This window comes from Microcaecilia unicolor, chromosome 2 (genome assembly GCF_901765095.1).
Source record: "Microcaecilia unicolor chromosome 2, aMicUni1.1, whole genome shotgun sequence".
NCBI lineage: Eukaryota > Metazoa > Chordata > Amphibia > Gymnophiona > Siphonopidae > Microcaecilia > Microcaecilia unicolor.
Window position 1 is genome coordinate 20,493,929 of NC_044032.1, and position 16,821 is coordinate 20,510,749.

The following is a 16,821-nucleotide window of genomic DNA, read 5'->3' on the forward strand; positions in this document are numbered from 1 at the left end:
CACAATGGCTTGATTGCCCGATACTTGGCTCAGATATTGTGATGTCATAAGAGAAAGGGAAATGGGACTTGATATACTGCCTTTCTGAGGTTTTTGCAACTACATTCAAAGCGGTTTACATATATTCAGGTGCTTATTTTGTACCAGGGGCACTGGAGGGTTAAGTGAGTTGCCCAGAGTCACAAGGAGCTGCAGTGGGAATTGAACTCAGTTCCCCAGAATCAAAGTCCACTGCACTAACCACTAGGCTACTCCTCCACAAATGTAGGTGAGCATGTTAAGGAATAGGGCATAGGGCAGATCCGTAGATAACTGACTGACTGCCAAATAAGTGCTTTTTAACTCCAATAATTGATTGCTAGCACCTAATTTAGAGCTCCTTTTACCAAGCTGCAGTAAAAATCGCTCTGTGGTGGTGACGGAGGCCATTTTTCCTGCGTGCTGGGGCCCTTTTTACCACAGCAGGCGAAAAGCCCCCCCCCTAAAAAAATGTGGCCATGAGGTAAGATTACTCATACTGCATGGCCATGCGACAGGGAGCCCTTACCGTCACCCACTGAGGAGGCGGTAAGGGCTCCCACAGTAACCCGGCGGTAATCGGGCAGCGATTACCGCTGGGTATAAAAATTCCAAAAATATTTTCCAGTGTGCCAGAAACGGTGTGTGCTTGCGCTGGAACTAACTGCATTAGGCCAGTGGTAGTTTGGGTTGCTGTATCTTACATTACAACAACTGATCATTTCTATAGTGCTACTAGAGGTACGCAGTGCTGTACACATTATATACGGGTGCTTTTCTCTGTCCCTAGGGGGCTCACAATTTTAAGTTTTTTTCTACCTGGGGCCATGGAGGGTTAAGTGACTTGCCCAAGGTCACAAGGATCTACAGTGTAGGATTACCATATGTCCATATTTACCAGGACATGTCCTCTTTTTGAGGACATGTCTGGGCAACCAGGCAGGTTTTGCCAACCTGCCCGTTTGTCCAGATTTCTGGACAAACGGGCAGGCTGGTGGGCAGATTGCTAGCCTCCCCTCCCCTTACTTACTACTGCCCTGGTGGTCTAGTGACCTCTTCCGCCTTCAGGGCAGGAAAGAGCCCAGCCTTTCCTGCCCGGAGCGCTGCCCTGCATGCTTCCTTCCTGTTAATGATCTCGGCACCGATTCAAAATGGCCGCCGAGAGTTGAAGTGATCTCGCGAGACTTCAACTCTCGACGGCCATTTTGAATCGGCGTCGAGATCACGAAGAGGAAGGATGCATGCAGGGCAGCGTTCCGGGCAGGAAAGAGGGGGCTCTTTCCTGCCCTGAAGAGGTCACTAGACCACCAGGGCAGTAGTAAGGTAAGGGGAGGGGGGTGACGGGGAGGGATGTGAAGGGGGGCGGGTGTGAAAGGGGGCGCGGCACATGTCCTTCTTTTTGGGGGACAAAATATGGTAACCCTACTACAGTGGGAATTGAACCCAGGTTGCCAGGATCAAAGCCCACTGCACTATTATGCTACTCCTCCACTCCACTGTATCTTCGCACTGTGCATATTGGTTAATATATCAGCTTGTTGGGCCGTGTGTTTATATCTACTACAGCCTGAGTCCAAAATACCTTGGAACTACAAATACATTGCAAAACTGTCCCAAGATATCTTGCTCTACAAGGTTGCCACCGGGTAACTGTTGTGCTAAAAAATAGGGACCCATTTTCCCTAGCAAGTCCTGGGGAACTGAGGAACTGAGTTCGATTCCCGGCACAGGCAGCTCCTTGTGACTCTGGGCAAGTTACTTAACCCTCCATTGCCTGCCGCATTGAGCCTGCCATGAGTGGGAAAGCGCGGGGTACAAATGTAAAAAAAAAAAAAACTGGCACGCTGGGGCTGGAACTACCACCAGCGCCTGTGTTGGGCCAGCAGTAGCTCCAGATTGGCATACGGTAAGCCCATTTTGTAAAAGGGCCCCTGAGTGCAAAATAATTCACGAGAACTATAGAAGATTAAACACAATGAGGTCTAACTGGTTAAAGTAATACAAAGTTGTTGGAAAGAACTTGCAGTATAACATCCTGTGTTCTCTTGGTCCACAGAGCCATGGGGGTGCTGATGTCCAAGCGGCAGACGGTGGAGCAGGTGCAAAAAGTCAGCTTGGCTGTGTCAGCCTTCAAAGATGGGCTGAAAGATCGACCGCCGAGCAAGCGGAAAGCAGAGACTTCCTCCCGCAGTGGTAGCAAGGTGGAGGCGGCAGAGCAAGTGCTAGAGGAAGAAGAGGAGGAGCGAGGGAAAGAAGCTGCTGCTGGATCCTCCCAGTCCCACACACGGGACAACAGCATTAATCGAGCTGCCTGGGAAAGGTTACGGGATGGACGAGGGGTAGAGCCTGAGGAGTTTGAACGTGCTAATAGATTCACACCACCAGCCTTTCTCAGACCCATCCGAGGTCTCCATGATGATGATCCGCTGGAGATTAGTCTGGAAAAAACAGAGCAGGTAATTAGAACAAGTCTCCTTTTTAGAACTGCTCCTTCAGATTAGATCTCTGAAGGGCCCATGTGCTCTCCAATGCTCAAGAACATTAGCATCTCTGAATATTGGTTATAGTGGTCAAGGAAAAGGTACTGAAGTCAAAAAAGAATTCAGCTTTCTCCAGGGCTCATAAAGCCATTAGAACTCGATTCCGAACAAATGAATAAACCTATTTATTTACACATGTTAATGCCTACCTTTCTTAGCATCAGCTTCACCGTTCTGCATGAATGGATGTTATTCCTTGCTACCAGCAGGTGGAGGTAGAGAAAGCTGAATTCTGCCAGTGACATCACCAGCATAATCTGAGGTGTGTTAAACTGTTCGTGAGCCCTTGAGCCCAGGCTGAGGCTTAGGGAGGACCTTGGCCAAGGCCTTGGGTGGACCAAACAGGCACTAAGCAATATCCCGGCCACAAAGCCCCACACACTCAGGACAAACAACTAGAATCATCAGAAAAGGGAGATAGACGACTCAGGCGGGCCTCATGGCCAAACGGGAACCCACTTGTCAGAATCCAAACGTGCGGGCGTCACGGCCGAACTGGAACCAAGTCACACACTGGGGAAGGGAAAAAGAACAACGAGGGGTCCCAAAAGGGACTGGAGCACATGCAACTCACACAGGATTAGAGTCTGCTGCATTAACCACTAGGCTACTCCTCCACTCAACCCAACCCCCAAAATCACCTGCACAAGTGCCCTGACACCCCACAACTCCACCAACACACGGATAGATATGCAAAGGTATGGGGTAGAATTCCACGAGCCATGCTCTGCATGCTTTTCCAAAAGTAAGTCAGGGAAGAGTACCTTCATGGGATAATTCCTGTCTCTGAAGAAACAGAGAGAGAGAGAGAGAGAGAGAGAGAGAAGGGAAGACCCTTGAAGGAGAAATGTTAACATTAACCTGACTAGTAGAATCAGGGGGCTTTGAAATTTCTGTCCCTGCCTTGCCCTGCCATGCAATGGTGTTCCTAGCGTGGATGGCACCCGGGGCGGATCGCTGATGCGCCTCCCCCGGGTGCAGCACGCCCCCCCCCCCCCCCCGCCTGCGAAATGACACCTTCCCCCCTCCCCGGTGAAATGACACCCCCCCCGGGTGCACGCCGCTGGGGAGGGGGTGCCGCGGCGTGCGCCTGTGGGCTCCGACTTTGCGAACTTCGCTCGTTCGCTGCAGCTCCCTCTGCCCCGGAACAGGAAGTAACCTGTTCCGGGCAGAGGGAGCTGCAGCGAACGAGCGAGGTTCGCGAAGTCGGAGCCCACAGGCGCGCGCCGTGGCACCCCCCAGCGGCGTGCACCCGGGGCGGACCGTCCCCCCTTGGTACGCCACTGCTGCCATGCCTATAGGAGCAGCATTTACTTTTTCTTCAGAACAGCTGGGCCGAAGAATTTCATTCCTGCAGGTTGCATGAATATGGAGAAATGGTGGAGAGAAAGGAAGGGCTGGAGAAAAGATTAACTGGGCTAGTGAAATCGGGGGAGGGGGGGCTCAGTACTCCTCTGCCAGTACCCTGCCAGTAGGATTACCACTTATCTTTAGAATAGATTGGGTTGAAGAATTTCTTTCCTGAAGCCTGAAACATCCTCAGACGCAGATAAGAAGATGAGAGTAATTCTGGTTAGCTTTCGTAGCTTGGATAGTAATAACTGCAAAACTTCTGGATCCTGGGCCCTGTTATAGACTGAGAAATGCTCCCGTGCTCATTTTTTCTTTAGCTGACGGAGAAGTGAAGGTAGAAAGTAAGTGAATTCTGCAGCCCTGGGCCCTGGGCCAACCCAGTGTTCCCATGGGTGCAGGGAAGCTGAGAATCCATTACTTTCATACATAAAGACAATTCTTACCGTCAGTGAATGAATATAACATCTCTCTTCCCCTCCCTCTCCACCCCCCCCCCCCTCCCCCCCCCCCCCCCCCCCCCCCCCCCCCCACAGTCTGCTTGCTTTCTAGAGAGTCAGACCATCAGCACCACAATGGAAAGATTCTAACAAAACACCAGAAAATATCATGTGTTCTACTGTTTATTTATTTATTGCATTTGTATCCCACATTCCCCCACCTATTTGCAGGCTCAATGTGGCTTACATAGATTTATTGACATTGTCATACTGTTAAAGGCTAGGGGGCATGCGATGAAGCTACAAAGTAGTAAATTTAATACAAATCGGAGAAAATGTTTCTTCACTCAACGTGCAATTAAACTCTGGCATTCATTGCCAGAGAATGTCGTAAAGTCGGTTAGCTTAGCGGGGTTTAAAAAGGGTCTGTATGGCTTCCTAAAGGAAAAGTCCATAGACCATTATTAAAATGACTTGGGGGGGAAATCCACTGCTTATTTCTGGGATAAGCAGCATAAAATGTATTGAACTTTTTGGGATCTTGCCAGGTATTTGTGACCTGGATTGGCCACTGTTGGAAACAGGATGCTGGGCTTGATGGACCTTTGGTCTGTCCTAGTGTGGCAATACTTATGTACTTAAATGTGAATGTAACTCACTCAGAAGACAAACAGAAGCAAATGGGAGAAAGTCGAAAAGCCCTGCCGACTGTTCAATACTCTAGAAGGGTCTAGCAGATTGTTTTGAGATGGGGGTCAGACTGTAGTCACTTCATGTCCCTTCCTGGTAATGATGCTCCCTAGCTGAGATTGTGATTGAGTTGTAAAACTTGCACATGAATTTTACCTTCTGTTTGAAGAAATCCCATAAAATCGTAGCCTACAGTGTTCTTAGTGAGATAGAGTTTGAAGAATCTGTTTTCTGCTGCTCTGTAATCTTGTTGGGTCATTTGGTAACAAGAATGCAACTATTACAGAAACTCCAGGTGAGACAGTGCTACCCCAGCCTTGGAGAAAATCACACCGGTTGCTGGTTCAGGCATGTATTTATTTTACACTGTAGCTGCCATGGGCGTAGACTGGGGGGGCGAGGGGGGGCAGTGCCCTCCCAAATGACGAAGACGACTTAATCTACTTTCCCGCAGCGGCGAACGGGCGGGCGACGCGTAAAAGCAGCAAGCAAGCAGCCAGGCTTGACTTCCTGAATCCTGCCCTCTCAGCGTCCCGCCCGCCTGAAAGGAAATGACATCAGAGGAGGGCGGGATGCAGAGAGGGCAGGATTCAGGAAGTCGAGCCTGGCTGCTTGCTTGCTGCTTTTACGCGTTGCCCGCTGTGTCCAGGGACTCCCGCGTGTGTTGTTGACGGTCGGTGAGGGAGCGCGAGGTGGAGCGGGAATAGAGGTTTTTTTGTACCGAGTGAGGCGATGGCTGTCAGTGGAGACAGGGAGTCGGCGGTTTCTTCATTAGTGGAGAGTCTACAAACGTGGTGCTGAGATACCCATGGCAGTGCATCATAGGAGTGCTGAAATCATTGCTGATGAGGTGGAAGTGGTGAAAAACGAAATGATCAGACAACAAAAGGTAGAAAAAAGTATTTTATTCAGAATTTAATTGGAATGTGTCAGCTTTTGGAAATGTGCATCTGTGGTATGGGAAAGGGGGTGGGGAAATACTAGTGGAGAGGAAGAGGGAGTGCTGGGTAAGGAGGAAAGAAGGAAGGGAGAAAGAGCTGGCTTTTTTGGGAATAATACTACTAAATAGGGACATCTTAGAGCTACTGGAGTTACTCAATGTTATTGATTGCACAAACACTCCAGCTTGTTTTAATAGCAAATATCTTTATTGAAAAAATATGTGCTTTTACCCTGAGCACTTACCCTATTTAAAAACAATAATTACTCCCTCACTCATTCCCCATTCACTCGTAGTACCTGACTAAAATCACTCCAAGTTATCTTACTAAAATATACAAACAATGATGTTACACTTAGTTATTACATTCTCCCAAGGTTTCAAATTACTAGTAGTTTCCTCTTGGATTTCTCGTCCCGGTTTTCCACTCGGGTACTTTATATATTTTGACTCTGAAGATATCACAAACAAATCGATTTATGATAGTCTATGAAGCAATCCACCATATAGTGTGATATAAAGTCTTTAAATCCTCCACAGGTACACGGTAAAGGAATGGGTTAGGCGCTCCTGGATTTCTCATCAGCTGTTCCTTATACGAATGCCTTATACATATTCATTATGGTTATTCCCCCCCAAAAAGCCAGCTCTTGCTCCCTTCCTTCCCTCCTCCATATTAGCATAATTTGCATATACAAATATGCAAATGAATATGCTAATATGCCCCGCCCCTTCCTTTGCCCCCCCCCCCCCCCCCCTGCTAGCCTTTAAGATGTTATATTCTGGTCAAAATTGAAAATGATTTAACTGGACGCTGATCAATTAAATCGCTTGTTCGGCAGTATCTGCTGATTTTCAGAGCCACTTAAGGGTCCTTTTACTGGTTAAAAGATACCTTTTGTCTCGCAGCACCTTATGCCTGGAACCGTCTTCCCGAACCCATACGTCTAGCTCCATCTCTTCCACCTTTTCGCTACTGCCTTTGGCTCCTAACCACTACTCATTTGCCCTCCTCCTCTTTACCCATTAATTCCCTTGCCCGTTCTATGTCTTGTCTATCTGTTCTACCTAGATTGTAAGCTCTTTGAGCAGGGACTGTCTCTATGTCAAGTGTTCAGCGCTGCGTGCGTCTGGTAGCGCTATACAAATGCTATTAGTAGTAGTAGTATTCTCAATGGAGAAGGGTAGTTAGTGGGGTTCCCCAGGGGTCTGTGCTGGGACCTCTGCCTTTTAACATATTTATAAATGACCTAGAGATGGGAGTAACTAGTGAGGTAATTAAATTTGCTGACGACACAAAATTATTCAAAGTTGTTAAATCGAGGGAGGATCGTGAAAAATTACAAGAGGACCATACGAGACTGGGAGACTGGGCGTCTAAATTTATTTATTTTATTTTTATTTATTTGTTGCATTTGTATCCCACATTTTCTCACCTTTTTGCAGGCTCAATGTGGCTTACATATTACCGTTAACGGCGTTAGCCGATTCCGGTCTGAACAAATACATGGTATGAATGAATACAAGGTGATATTGTAGTAAATAAGGTACGTGTATGGTAGGTACAATTGGGGGGAACTTAGAGAGAGAGAGGAAGAGTCAGGTAATGTCCTTTATGTTCTTTGGTTGCATTGTGTCGCAGGCGTCCATATAATTTTATGTTGGGTCGGTGGGGTATGCTCTTTTGAAGAGGTCTGTTTTTAGTGCTTTCCAGAAATTAAGGTGGTCTGGCATAGTTTTTACTATTTTGGGCAGTGCGTTCCATAGTTTTGCGCTTAAGTAGGAAAAGCTGGATGCATAGGTGGATTTATATTTGAGTCCTTTGTTGCTTTGGTAGTGGAGGTTTATTATTAATATTAATTGCATTTGTACCCCACATTATCCCATCTATTTGCAGGCTCAATGTGGCTTACAGAGTGTTGTTATGACATAGTCATGACAGGATCTTAGATACAATCGGTAATAATCAGAAGATGTATGAGGGATTAGAGAAGTAAGTGTTAGATAGGGTGGTTTAAGAGGCGTATTTTAATACTTGAGTGGGATGGGTGGTGAATTGAGTCATTAAGGGTTCTTTTTGTCGGCTTTGTTGAAGAGATGTGTCTTCAAAGATTTGCGGAAGTTGGTTAGATTGTCCATGGTTTTCAAGGCTGTGGGTAGTTTAGGTATGATCGTGTAGATTTTGTGGTGTTTCTGGTTGGCAGGTCAATAAGGTCTGTCATGTATCCAGGTGCTTCGCCGTAAATAATTTTATGAACAGTCGTGCAGATTTTGAAAGTGATACGTTCTTTGATTGGTAGCCAATGCAGTTTTTCTCGGAGTGGTTTGCCGCTGTCAAAGTGTGTTTTTCCAAATATAAGTCTGGCTGCTGTGTTTTGGGCGGTCTGAAGTTTTTTTTATCATTTGATCTTTGCATCCTGCATAGATTCCATTACAGTAGTCTGCGTGGCTTAGTACCATTGATTGTATCAGGTTACAAAATATTTCCCTCGGGAAGAATGGTTTCACTCGTTTTGAGTTCCACATTGAGAAAAACATTTTCTTTATGGTGGATTTCGCTTGGGTCTCTAGTGAGAGGTTACGGTCGATTGTTACTCCAAGAATGGCAGATGACATTTAATGTGAGCAAGTGCAAAGTGATGCATGTGGGAAAGAGGAACCCAAATTATAGCTATGTCATGCAAGCTTCCACGTTAGGAGTCACAGACTAAGAAAGGGATCTAGGTGTCGTCGTTGATGATACATTGAAACCTTCTGCTCAGTGTGCTGCTGCGGCTAAGAAAGCAAATAGAATGTTAGGTATTATTAGGAAAGGAATGGAAAACAAAAATGAGGTTATAATGCCTTTGTATCGCTCCATGGTGCGACCACACCTCGAATATTGTGTTCAATTCTGGTCGCCGTATCTCAAAAAAGATAGTAGAATTAGAAAAGGCGCAGAGAAGGTCAACAAAAATGATAACATGGATGGGACAAGTTCCCTATGAGGAAAGGCTAAAGCGGCTAGGGCTCTTCAACTTGGAGAAAAGGCGGCTGAGGGGAGATATGATAGAGGTCTATAAAATAATGAGTGGATTGGAATGGGTAGATGTGAATCGTTTGTTTACTCTTTCCAAAAATACTAGGACTAGGGGGAATGCAATGAAGCTACAAATTAGTAAATTTAAAACGAATCGTAGAAAATATTTCTTCACTCAATGTGTAATTAAACTCTGGAATTCGTTGCCAGAGAATGTGGTAAAGGGGGTTAGCTTAGTGGGGTTTAAAAAAGGTTTGGACGGCTTCCTAAAGGAAAAGTTCCTGGACCATTATTAAAATGGACTTGGGGAAAATTCACTATTTCTGGGATAAGCAGTATAAAATGTTTTGTACTTTTTTGGGGATCTTGCCAGGTATTTGTGACCTGGATTGGCCACTGTTGGAAACAGGATGCTGGGCTCGATGGACCTTTGGTCTTTCCCAGTGTGTCAATACTTATGTACTTGTGTACTAAGGCGCATAGGCACCTTACGTGCGTACAACATGCGTCAAATTAGAACTATCATCCAGCTGCTGCATGCCCCTGGCAGTAATTCTAATTTTCACACGCGTCCAAAACAAGCAGCAGAAAATAATTTCTATTTTCTACTGCGTGGCACTAACTTGGCGTTAATCGGCAGTGTACAAGCGCTGATGATTTCTTCTCGGTTAACGCGTGAGACCTTACCGCTAAGTCAATGGGTGGTGGTAAGGTCTCAGGCCCAAAATGGATGCGCAAAAAATTTTATTTTGCCGCATGTCCATTTTCAGGTGTGCTGAAAAATGGACCGGCGTGCGTCCAATACACACGCCTACACCAGCGCAGGCCATTTTTCGGCACCCTTTACTAAAAGAGTCCCATAACTGGTTATTACGTCTGAAAATTAGCGATAAACGCCTAAGTGAAAAACCGGCTATTTTGGGAGCATTCTGGGGCAAAATATGGCACTGAACTGGCCAGAGGAACCGTACAAAAGGGACCAATAAATCGCAGTCCTATCTTTACGTGCTAACCCATAGCCACTTAGGTTCTGAATATTGACTTAACCGACTATGCGTTTGCTGGCTTCAAATAAACCGGATACTCAGTGCCGTAGCCCTGGACATGGCCTGGCAATAAATATAATTTTGTGGGACACACGCTACAGCTATATAAACTTTCTGAAGAAAGAGTCTGCAAATTTTCAGCATGGAATAACATCACTGAAGGATGGTAACCTGAGTTATATTGATCAAGGGTAATTTCATATTAAACAGTAAAATGGGACATTTGGGGGGCCCTTTAACTAAGGCTCGTAGGTGTCTATCCTGCTTATTTTCGAAGGAGAAGGGCGGCCATCTTCCGACACAAATCAGGAGATGGCCGGCCTTTTCCTGAGGTTTTGCAGAATCCCCCTGGTTCTCTGCCTGATCTCCTTCCCATGAGATGTTTATTTTCCTGAGGTTTTGCAGAATCCCCCTGGTTCTCTGCCTGATCTCCTTCCCATGAGATGTTTATTGTTCTGAGGTTTAATCCCCCTGGCTCTCTGCCTGGTCTCCTTCCCATGAGATGTTTATTGTCCTGAGGTTTTGCAGAATCCCCCTGGTTCTCTGCCTGGTCTCTCATACTGTATTTCTAGTTCCTCGAAAAGATTAGAAATAGATGTGGTGGAATCAAATGTGTAGTGTGGTATCTCACTGCCGAAGAGCCATCTAGCTAATCCACTGCACTAAATTGCTTCCTCTGTGTTAACCACAGCAATATGATTTTGAAGTGGCTTTTTAAAGATTAAAAATAAATGCCTTTCCGAACCTTTCTCCAGCCTATTAGAAAGGAGTTTTCAATGCTTCATCTTTAAGCTGCTTCCTTGGGTATGCCTTATTTTTTCCCCCCTCTTAAGCATATAATTAATTTTGAAAGGAAAACATTTTTACTGAAGTGAGTCATTCTTGTATGATGTTATGTTCTCTAGAGCCTGGATCCTGAAGTCTGTCTGGGTGAATGGTATTTGTTATTTTACAGTAAACTGAAAGTTATTTCTTTGTATTTTAACACATACCTGTTTCGGTAGTAGCTCAAGGTGAGTTGCATTCAGGTACTCTAGATATTTCCCTGACTCCGAAGGGATCATAATCTAAGTTGTCTCTGAGACAGTCGAGGGTTAAGTGATTACTTGCCCAAGATTGTATGGAACAGCAGCAGTATTTGAACCAGGGGTGTAGCCAGACACCCAAATTTGGGTGGGCCTGGGCCCAAGATGGGTGGGCAGAAGAACTCCGCCCTGTCCCACAAGGGATTTGGTCTTCTCTCTCTTGCCTGCATACCATATGGTCTCTCAAACATCTCCCCCTCCCCTGCATACCTTTTAAATAGCAGATTTTCACCGGCAACGAGCAGCAACTAATACACACTGCTCATGTTGGCCCCACAGCCTTCCCACTGGTGCAACTTCCTGTTTCCACATAGGCGGGACTACGTCACAGGGAAGGCTGTGGGGCCGGTGTGAGCAGTATGTGTCAGTCGCTGCTCGCTGCAGGCGAAGATCTGCTATTTACAAGGTATGCAGGAGGGACAGTTGTTGGGAGTTTTTGGCTGGTGGGGCTTGGGGATCCCTGCTAGCCACCTCGTAGGTGTGTTGCTACTGGGTGGGCCTGAATCCAAAGTGGGTGGACCTGGGCCAACCCAGCCCCACCCTTGGCTACGCCACTGATTTGAACCAGGCTTCCCTGGGTTATTTATTTATTTATTGCATTTGTACTCCACATTTTCCTTCCTAGCGGTAGTAGGTTCAATGTGGCTTACAATAGAAAGAGGAAAGCTGTTGGCAGGTTCACAGGCATAGATGGAAAAGATGAGACGCGTTTTCCTTAGGGGGATCAAGTGTTCTGGGTCTTCCGGTGTGATTGAGTCTGGTCCATTTTTGCTCATTCCTTTCTTGATCATTTTGAGGGTCATGATTGTAAGGGTGTAGCCCAGTGCCGTAGCGAGGGCAGCTGACACCCGGGGTGGGTCGCCGCTGTGCACCCCTCCCCCCGGGTGCAGCACGGCACCCCCCCTCTGGCGCGCACCCTCCCCCGGAGCGCGATCTTACTTAGTTTAGAAGCGAGGGGCGGGCGGGAGTGCCGATCTGCCCCCGAGTCCACGTCGCTGGGAGCTGCGTCGGCTCCATTGGTTCCTTGCTCTCTCTGCCCCGGAACAGGAAGTAACCTGTTCCGGGGCAGAGGGAGCAAGGAACCAACGGAGACGACACCCCCCCAGCGGCGTGCACCCGGGGCGGACCACCCCACCGCCCCCTCTTCCTACGCCACTGGTGTTGCCTGATTAGTTGCATGGTTGTGGGATCGTCAGGAGGGTAGGTTGTTTTGTAGAAGTGGGCTTTCAGGTGTTTTCTGACTTGTAGGTAATAGTTCTTCTATTTTAGCAGTGGCATAGCTAAGGGTGGGCCTGGGTGGGCACAGGCCCACCCAGTCTTGTCTCAGGCCCACCCAGTCAGCAGGCCAGGAGGCCCCCAAAACTCTTCAGTGGCAGCGCCTTACTACTGTCTCTCCCTCTTCTCCACTCGTGATCTGGCATCTGCCCATCTCTCTCTGGAACCTCCCCTCCCAGTCTACCTCAGACTACTGCCAGCGGCAATTCCTATAGGCACCCTGTGCTGGCCCTGCAGGGTTCTCTCTATCATGTCCTGTCCTCAGTGATGTCACTTGCTTTTTTGACGGGAATGTGGTAGAGAGAAGCCTGCAGGACCAGTGCAGGTTGCTTATAGGAATTGCAATGGGCAACAGCTCTGAGGTTGGACCGGAGGAGGGGGGTCAGAAAGAAACGGACAGACACCGGGTCATTAAAAAAAACACTATATTGTATGTATGTGTAGGGGTGGGGGTGGGGGTGGGAAGGGCCCACCCAGGTTAACTCTGGGCCCACCCAAAATGGCTGTCTGCCTACGCCCCTGTTTTTTAGGTTTCTTGGGAGGGAGTTCCAGTTTTTGGTGAATATGTGGGTGAATCTTGTTGCCTAAGAGGTTTTATATTTTAGGCCCTGGCATTTAGGGAAGTGGAGTGTGAGGAAGGAAAATAACTTGTGTTCTTGGTTGTCAGTCCAGTGCTCTAACTAGAGGATACAGCTCCACTCTATGTTAATTGGAGGTATTTATAATTAGGTTAGGCTAGCTCAGTGGCATTTTATTTTTCACAGCATGATGGTCCCAATTTCTCTTTTCTGCTTTCCTGTCTGTCTTCTGCTCTCTTTCCAGTGGGTGCTGTCCATTTGGCCTTTCTCCGCTTTCCTCTTATCTTCTCCAGTTCCTTCAATACATCTATCTCTGACATTTCCCTCTCTCTTTTTTCCACGAAGCTGGGCATCTGAAAACTACTTAAAGCTTAATACAGATAAAACGAAATTACTGTACTTGTGAGACATTATTGGATATGCCAACTATTCCTATAAATTCAGGAGAGAACCTAAAGTTTGAAACCTACATAAGTTCCTAAGTACATAAGTATTGCCACACTGGGACAGACCAAAGGTCCATCAAGCCCTGCGTCCTGTTTCCAGCAGGGGCCATTCCAGGTCACAAATACCTGGCAAGATCCCAAAATACATTTTATGTTGCTTATCCCAGAAATAATCAGTGGATTTTCCCCAAGTCATTTTAATAATGGTCTATGGACTTTTCCTTTAGGAAGCCGTCCAAACCTTTTTTTAAACCCTGTTAAGCTAACCGCCTTTACCACATTCTCTGGCAACAAATTCCAGAGTATTAGGGTATTAGGAATAGTACTTGATACCAGTGGCGTACCAAGGGGGGGCAGTGGGGGCGGTCCGCCCCGGGTGCACGCCGCTGGGGGGGGTGCCGCACGCCTGTCGGTTCTTCGTTTTCATGCTCCCTTTGCCCCGGAACAGGTTACTTCCCGTTCCGGGGCAGAGGGAGCATGAAAATGAAGAGCCGGCAGGCGCACGGCACCCCCCCCCCCAGCAGTGTGCGCCCGGGGGGGGTCTTTCGCCGGCGGATCGGGGGTTCTTTCGTCCGGGGGGGCGCCGTGCTGTTCCGGGGGGGGGGGGGGGGGCGCTGCACCCGGGGGGCGGGGCGCATCGGCGATCCGCCCCGGGTGTCAGCCCCCCTAGGAACGCCACTGCTTGATACACAGTTGAATATAAAAAAAATCTGATAAGCTCTCTATGCAGAAGAATTTTCTTTAAATTATGTCAGCTGCGGTTAGCGCATTCCTTCTTTTTTCCAGAACAGTTTCATGTGATAGTACAGATAATAATTCTCTCACAGATTGATTATTGCAGTGCTCTGTATGTCGGTATACATCAACAGTTATTGAATACATTACAATTACTGCAGAACACTGCAGCTAGACTAATATTTGGTTGTATGAATTATGATCACGACTCACCTATTTTGAGAGATCTTCATTGTTTACCAGTGCAAGCGAGGGTGGATTTTATAGTAGCTTGTTTAGTTTACAAGATTTCCACAGGCAATTGTCCACTTTCTCACAGTCAGTTATTAACTTCTCCTTCCAGTAGACATAAGTCCATAAGTAATGCCACACTGGGAAAAGACCAAGGGTCCATCGAGCCCAGCATCCTGTCCACGACAGCGGCCAATCCAGGCCAAGGGCACCTGGCAAGCTTCCCAAACGTACAAGCATTCTATACATGTTATTCCTGGAATTGTGGATTGTTCCCAAGTCCATTTAGTAGTGGTTTATGGACTTGTCCTTTAGGAAACCGTCTAACCACCTAACCACCATACCTTTATTCAGGTATTCTACACTGCCCCAACTTGACATTTCGTCCTTTAGATTGTAAGCTCCTTTGAGCAGGGACTGCCCTTCATTGTTAAACTGTACAGCGCTGCATAACCCTAGTAGCGCTCTAGAAAGGTTAAGTAGTAGTAGTAGCCCCTTTTTAAATTCTGCCAAGCTAACTGCCTTCACCACGTTCTCCAGCAACGAATTCCAGAGTTTAATTACGCGTTGGGTGAAGAACAATTTTCTCCGATTTGTTTTACATTTACTACACTGTAGTTTCATCGCATGCCCCCTAGTCCTAGTATTTTTGGAAAGCGCGAACAGACTGCCAGTTTGTTCTTTTTTTAAGACTCGGTTTTCCTTCTGTTAAAAATGCGCGATATAAAAGTACACGTGATAGTTCTTTTGCTGATCAGTCTCGCAAGATCTACTACTACTACTATTACTATTTAGCATTTCTATAGCGCTACAAGGCGTACGCGGCGCTGCACAAACATAGAAGAAAGACAGTCCCTGCTCAAAGAGCTTACAATCTAATAGACAAAAAATAAAGTAAGCAAATCAAATCAATTAATGTGTACAGGAAGGAGGAGAGGAGGGTAGGTGGAGGCGAGTGGTTACAAGTGGTTACGAGTCAAAAGCAATGTTAAAGAGGTGGGCTTTCAGTCTAGATTTAAAGGTGGCCAAGGATGGGGCAAGACGTAGGGGCTCAGGAAGTTTATTCCAGGCGTAGGGTGCAGCGAGACAGAAGGCGCGAAGTCTGGAGTTGGCAGTAGTGGAGAAGGGAACAGATAAGAAGGATTTATCCATGGAGCGGAGTGCACGGGAAGGGGTGTAGGGAAGGACGAGTGTGGAGAGATACTGGGGAGCAGCAGAGTGAGTACTGGGAAAAGGCCAAGATCTGAAATGTTATTCCTGTCTCTGTTTACAAACAAACAGACTTCTGGTCGCTGCGTCTCAAAAAGATGTGGTGCAATTAGAAAAGTTTCAAAGAAGGGCAACCAAAATGATTAAGGGGATGGAACTCCTCTCATATAAGGAAAGGCTAAAGAGGTTAGGGCTCTTCATCTTGGAAAAAGGACGACTGAGGGGGAATTTGATAGAGGTCTACAAAATCCTGAGTGGTATCGATTGTTTATTCTTTCAACAAGTACTAAGACTAGAGGACACTCAATAAAGGAGGAAATAGTTAAGCTTTGGAACTCTTTATAACAGCGGTTAGCATATCTGGGTTTAAAAACACAAATACCTTGGCTGGCGGGGAGTGGGGGGGGGGGGGGTGTCCCCAAACCCTGCCAGCTGAAGCCTTTGTCCAGCGCTGGTCTCCGGCACCACCAAATCGCCTGCCCTGCTCTCTCTTCCCCTCACGTCTGGCACGCTCCTTTTAGTGAAACTGAGCATGCTCAATTTGGCGCTGGAGATCAACGCTGGACGAAGGCTTCAGCTGGCGGGGGTTGGGGACCCCCGCCAGCCAAACCAGGGGCCCAGAGCAAATTTGTGGGGCCCAGGCCCCCCGTGGCCCCACATAGCTATGCCACTGCTAAATGCATTTATTTGTACTGTAACTATGTCATGTTAAGTAAGGCTTGTATTTATTATTGTTAATTTTCTAAACTCCTGAGGAAGGCCATTGCAGCTGAAACATGACTCATGTCGAGTCATTGGATGCGTTAGAGTTATTGAATGTTTCAATACAATTTCTATATTATTTAGCTTTATATTTGTTCTCTCCTTCGCTGTGGTTGATCCGTCTGTTTGATTGCGGGGGATTCTGTTCTTCTGTTTCCTTTGCTAAGTCACTTAACCCTCCATTGACCCAGGTAGAAAATAAGAATCCCATCCCCCTTCCCCGTTAGTAAGAAACAGCCAGGTACGGAAAATGGCAACTGGAGCATTTTGGGTAGTTTTTGATTGGGGCAAGAGTGTGATTAGCTTATTACATTCTTAGATTGCATTTTGACATATTAAATCGTGCAGTTCTATCTCATCTTTGAAAGTGGGGGGGGGGGGGGGGATTGGTTTTGGATTTCTATGCTGATTACAGTACTACATTATGTACAAATATTGCTGAACTGCTTTTGGAACA

General features: G+C 46.9%; 1 protein-coding gene across 1 annotated transcript in view; it reads left to right on the top strand.

The window, feature by feature from the left end:
• The window catches only part of PHF24 (PHD finger protein 24), a 228,631-nt gene that overhangs the window by 110,333 nt on the left and 101,477 nt on the right, over positions 1 to 16,821 (top strand). The window contains exon 2 of the mRNA XM_030191879.1: positions 2,075 to 2,474. Within this exon, the coding sequence (XP_030047739.1) occupies positions 2,079 to 2,474 (396 nt within the window). The 5' untranslated portion in view covers positions 2,075 to 2,078. The remainder of the gene's footprint in view (positions 1 to 2,074; positions 2,475 to 16,821) is intronic.